This window comes from Drosophila bipectinata, chromosome 2L (genome assembly GCF_030179905.1).
Source record: "Drosophila bipectinata strain 14024-0381.07 chromosome 2L, DbipHiC1v2, whole genome shotgun sequence".
NCBI lineage: Eukaryota > Metazoa > Arthropoda > Insecta > Diptera > Drosophilidae > Drosophila > Drosophila bipectinata.
This window is the reverse complement of record NC_091736.1, coordinates 9667821-9672890: the sequence shown is the minus strand read 5'-3', so window position 1 is coordinate 9672890 and position 5070 is coordinate 9667821. Positions and strand designations below refer to the sequence as shown.

General features: G+C 38.8%; 1 protein-coding gene across 1 annotated transcript; it reads right to left on the bottom strand.

The window, feature by feature from the left end:
• Positions 1-2089: 2089 nt before the first annotated feature.
• On the bottom strand, positions 2090-3487 carry LOC108126611 (beta-1,4-glucuronyltransferase 1-like). Its single transcript, XM_070277586.1, has 3 exons — positions 2745-3487; positions 2408-2690; positions 2090-2348 (listed from the first exon to the last, which is right to left on the bottom strand). Exons 1-3 carry the CDS (start codon positions 3434-3436, stop codon positions 2169-2171), a joined length of 1155 nt encoding a protein of 384 aa, XP_070133687.1. The 5' UTR covers positions 3437-3487; the 3' UTR covers positions 2090-2168.
• Between the last annotated feature and the right edge of the window lie 1583 nt (positions 3488-5070).

Below are 5070 nucleotides of genomic sequence, written 5' to 3'. Positions count from 1 at the left end.
CGACCAACAGAAACTTCTTAATCCTGACCATAAAATTCCACATTCGATGCACATTCTTTCTGCAATACTGGGTTGTATGTTCAGGTTTTTCTGGTTGGTTTTATTATTCCGAGTGGAGTATTTTGGAAACTTAAATTCCCCACTGATGGATGTGATAGATCGTCTACTCCCAGAGTCCTTCTTTTCCCTCGTCCTGTATAAATTATATTTTTGTATAAATTTGAGATTTTCAATTATCTGTTGACACTTTCTGGCATTGCGAATGCCAAGCATGAATTAATTTGATTACAAGTTGAAATTTCATATTTGAGGTGCGTGCACTTTCCAATTTTACTTGGGAAACTTCTATATACTTCGTCAGCTAGTAGCCGCCTACCATAGTCACGCCCCCTTATTTTGTTTACAAAAACTTTGCGTCAGGCCTGTAAAAAGTTTCCCTTTGCCACCGTGACGGTCTCCATCGCAGCTCTTGCTTGTCTTGGATGCAATTTGCGGGCAGACAGGGCGAATGAATAATTAAATCTTCACACAGAGACTGTGCAAGTCGGCGGGGAGCTGGGAGTCGAGGGAGAAGTTTCGAGGGAAATTCACATATCCTTGAGCCACACTTTGTTTACGGATAGAGTATTTTCAACTTTGTTCTTTTCTTCAATGCATTCCCTTTTACTCCAGGCCTTTTTTTCAGATGAATATTCCTTCCATCATTTGCATTTCTCATTAAGGCCTCATCAAGGCGATGCGCTGCGACAATATTAAACATTAAACTGAAACACAGCCAGTGGGTCCAGGGACCAAACAATGAAAGTTATTGATTTCTGATTTGGTAATTATCAAGTTTTTGAGTTTAATTTGCAACGCAAATATGATTTCTTGTGATTGCTGGCCAACTAAACTAATTGTTTAGTTGACTTTTGTTGCGGGGCACAATTGTCTGCTTTTGTATGCCAGACAAGCAACATTGAAAATTTACACAACAAAATATACTTTGGAGATAAACGATTTGAGAAAGCGGGGGCCGCTTCATGCAAATAAAGCAGAAAGTACCCCTAACAAGATTTTCCCAGGACAAAGGATAACGAAAAGGGAAAGGAAAAGCAAAAGTGGGAAAGTGGAAAAGCAGTCTACGTGTTTGGCGTCAAAATGGCCGCGTATGGAAAGGCAGAGAAAAAATATTAAGTCTAAGTGCGTCGCCTTTCGTTAATATTAACTTTTCCGCTCAGTTTCCTTCCCTTTTCCTTTTGCTTGATTTTTTTTTATTTTTGTGTTGCAAACTTTTCTTTGGAAAGTTAGGTGCCCCCAAAAAAGCACAGCAACAACAAAAGCAAAGTAGATAACAAAATGGGGCGAGCATAATAAAAATTTCTGTTTATTTTGCCGGTCATGCATAAAATATTAAATTATTAGTTATGAAGTGTAACACACAGCCAGCAACAATTATTGTGGAGGTGTCGGATTTTCCGCCACAGTTTTTGCTTCCATTTGAATACATTTTAAAACATAAATTGTTGGACATGGACAAAAAAAAAATTTAAGTAGATTATGTTTGGCTTTTCATTTCCAAAAAGGATGACAATTGGTGGCGTTGCTAATTAATAATGGCGGGCTTCCCATTTGAACGAATGGCACAGGAATAAACTTACATTGCTGCACGGAATAATCAAATTGTTGCTGAAATTACGGCGGAATCGAAAACTTTAAAACCCAAATAATCTTGGATTAATCACTGTAGAGAGATCGGCCTTTAATTACTTCCTGTCCATTTGCCAATTAACTCGTTTCCCAATAATACAAAGAAAAAGATAGCTCAACTGCTCAGTATCTATGGCGAAAGTTTCAAGGCAGGAGGGAAGGATTCAGGAACAGGATGCAGAATGCCTCCTCAAGTTTCCTTTCCTTGCCGCAAACATGCGGCCACAAGGAAAACCCAATCCTTATCTTTGGAGCGTCTTCGGCATGCCACAAGGGGGCAACCAGGGGGCAGAGCGAGGGAAAAATGAAAAATTGCGCCAAGAGACAACTAAGACTCGGGTTCAACTAATGGTATTATAAAAAGGAGAAGAATGGAAGCCAAAGGACAGAGCCCACAAATTGATTAAGTGCCAGAAAAGATATAGCGACGTTTGTATTTCGACGTTGCCTTTCTTTAGTATCAAAATTAACCCAAAATATCACTCCGTCTCTGGCCACAGGACTAACGAGTTCAACTTCATTAAGTTGCCAACTTGATTTAATTTCTTTGGCGCAAATGTGTTCCGGTAGAGAAGTTGTGTCTGCACTGTGCGTCGGCGAATTAGAAATACTCCATCCAGAATTACAAAGTCGAATTTCAGACCAACAAGTAGTTGCAGCTGTGGATAGAGCGATTAACTGTTTGCCTTTAATAAATGACGGGGTAAACAGGACATACCTGTAGATTATTGTTTAAAAAAGGATAATCGTCACTTTGCTGATCATAAAATGGCAAATGGGAATTTATGCCTATATGGGCCTCGCAAAACCTCGACTCGTGTGTCAATTGGTATATGCCAACTTCATCATCTTTTCCTTGGCTATTTAACCAGAGATGTATATCCTTTTCTTGACTTGTTTTCTCCCATAAAGATCCTTCAAAAGAAGCTCTAAGATCAGACTTGGACCTTGGAAAAATCGTAATATCCATAGGTTGCTCGAAAATTGGCAAACAGAAAACGCTACAAGAAAAATCTATGTATTATATAACTAGTTAAACATTTTAGAGAACTCACCTTTTAAGAGGTTGCCTCAAGCTTTGATGTTTTATAAATTGCATAAAGTTTTTGGCCAAGTGCTTTGTGGGTAGAATATCAAGTTCTAAATTAAAAGTATAATAGGTTTTAGCATTCCAACGGGCCACATTCTTGAGAAGACTAGAGGGATATCTTGTATGAGTTTTCAACAAAAAAGAATCCTGTCTTCTAGGAGTTTCAAAAGGTACCCTGCACAGAGATCCAAAAGATCCACTAGCATCGATGTTGCGAAGATTCACGGGTACATGGTTTTGGGGTATGACCAAGTGGACAGAAACCCATCTCCTGAAACTGGATCTAGTAACCGTACAATACCTGAGGTAATTTAGCCTGGCCATAACCTTTTTAAAGTCGTTTTGAAACACAAAAACGGCAAGACTGATTGGAGCCTCCCAACGAACATTTAGCCATTCCAGATTCCTGAGATCCCTGTAGGTTCCATGAGAGGTCAACGTTATACTTTGATTATATCCTACGTTGTGGCTCTCTGCCCTGATAAAGTCTTGGTAGATCCAGTATTCTCCATTCTGCTGAAGAGGAAATCTTAGCTTTTCAAAATCCTTGAGGCGGTACGAGGGCTTGCGAGGGCTGAGCCAAAAATTAACTGCTAATATGACCAGAAATAGGCAAATAAAGCACTTTCCCAAAGTATGTCTGCTCCTTAAAAACATATTTATAATATTTTGGAAAGCTTTTTAATTACTGAATTATTTTTCAAGGAGTTCTTTCTTTGAATAATATTATTTATGTCATTTTTATAGTAAATTTAGCCAAAATCAATTTTCCTGCCCATAGTGCCTTGCCCGACATAGTTGCATGCCGCTATGTCATCATCCTGGCCATAAATCAAGCTTTCCATTAGCGGAGCCGCCACTGGAATGCCTATTTGCGGGACTCCGGATAATGGCCACATCAAGGTGATTTTTAATTTTTTTTTTCGTCCTCTACAGTTTTGTGCAGCTGCATTCCTTGTGACTTACAAGATTTTCTAATAATTTCAACGAACCAGGGATGCTATAATAAATTCATGTTGAAGGTGTCGAAAGAAATTATGTCTGCGTTTGGATATAAAAAAATCATCACGACCTATTAGACATATTACCGCTCCGGGCCGGCTCGTTTTGGGCATTTATGATTAACAATGAGCAAACATGCAAAGCTCGTTGTGGGGTTGGCTTGTCATTAAGACACCCCCCCATTGCCCAGCTAGCCCCAGGAATATTTCACCGGCAGAGGCGGATGGAGCCTTATTGGAAGCTTTCTTCCAGGCCTTCCGGTTCTGCCTGCCTAACAAACATTTGTCATTTCTGCCACCGACATGCCGGCCCATGCACATTGGCAAATAGTTGCCCCCCTTTTATAATACCCAGCACATCTTTAACTAAAAGTATACCCATTTTCTTCATTTTTTGATAAATAAGTGCCAATGTATATTATTTCTGGATCAGAACTTAAGTCTTTCCTAAAAAACTAAAATAGAAAAATACATTTTCTTATAAAATAGCAATTGTGGCTATGTAAGTACATATGTATTTATTGATAAACACAATCTTTTCCGCGGGAGTCTTCTAAAAAGACTTTAATAACAAGGAAGGGTACAAATTATAGGGTATTCTTAATCGAAACTACTAGTATCTACGTTTTTTTTTCACTGAGGGCTCGTTACGGCAGTCGTGGTAAGTGTGAAATTATAAATTGTTCAGAATTTATGAGCCAGCTCTTCACTTTTGCACCTACATATCGCAGGTAATATTACCTGGCCTTCCATCCACGTCTCGTGTTTAAAGAAGGCTGGAATGAGAAAATGGCTAATCTAGGTTGTTCATATTCCAGAATAAATATTGGCAAGAAGCTAAAGATTTTGATAAGGCATTAGATATTAAAGTTTAATTGAAATAACCCTCATTTTTTAAATAATTGTTAATAATTTCTCTAAGGAAAATCCATTCCAAATTTAATTTAATTAAAAATAGGTCCTTTTCCCTTATAAATTGTCTTGCTTCCGGTCCGACTTAAGACACTTCCCTTCCCTGGGTCCCTGCCGGTTTTGATGTTTTTTAATGAGCCGCAGGCTGAGATCCTTGCGCCTACTATTCACATAATTTATTAACGAGACTTTGAGCGTCAACTTCCGTTCCGCAAAGTGAGCCCGTCGAGACAATGTGAGAGTTCTCATGCATAATTAAACACGTAATTAACCATTATTATCAGCGTCTGATTTCAGCCAGCGCCCGGTGAGTCCTTGTCCAACCTGTAATGAGTTTGGAAAGAACTCTGTGGGTAAACTTTTTCCTGCTTTTTGTTG

Coding starts and splice junctions, on each gene's coding strand:
- LOC108126611 (XM_070277586.1), bottom strand. CDS start 3,436: ATGTTTTTAAGGAGCAGACATACTTTGGGAAAGTGCTTTATTTGCCTA. Junction 2,691..2,744: donor TTGAGGCAACCTCTTAAAAG/GTGAGTTCTCTA, acceptor TTTTTCTTGTAG/CGTTTTCTGTTTGCCAATTT. Junction 2,349..2,407: donor TTTTAAACAATAATCTACAG/GTATGTCCTGTT, acceptor CTCTATCCACAG/CTGCAACTACTTGTTGGTCT.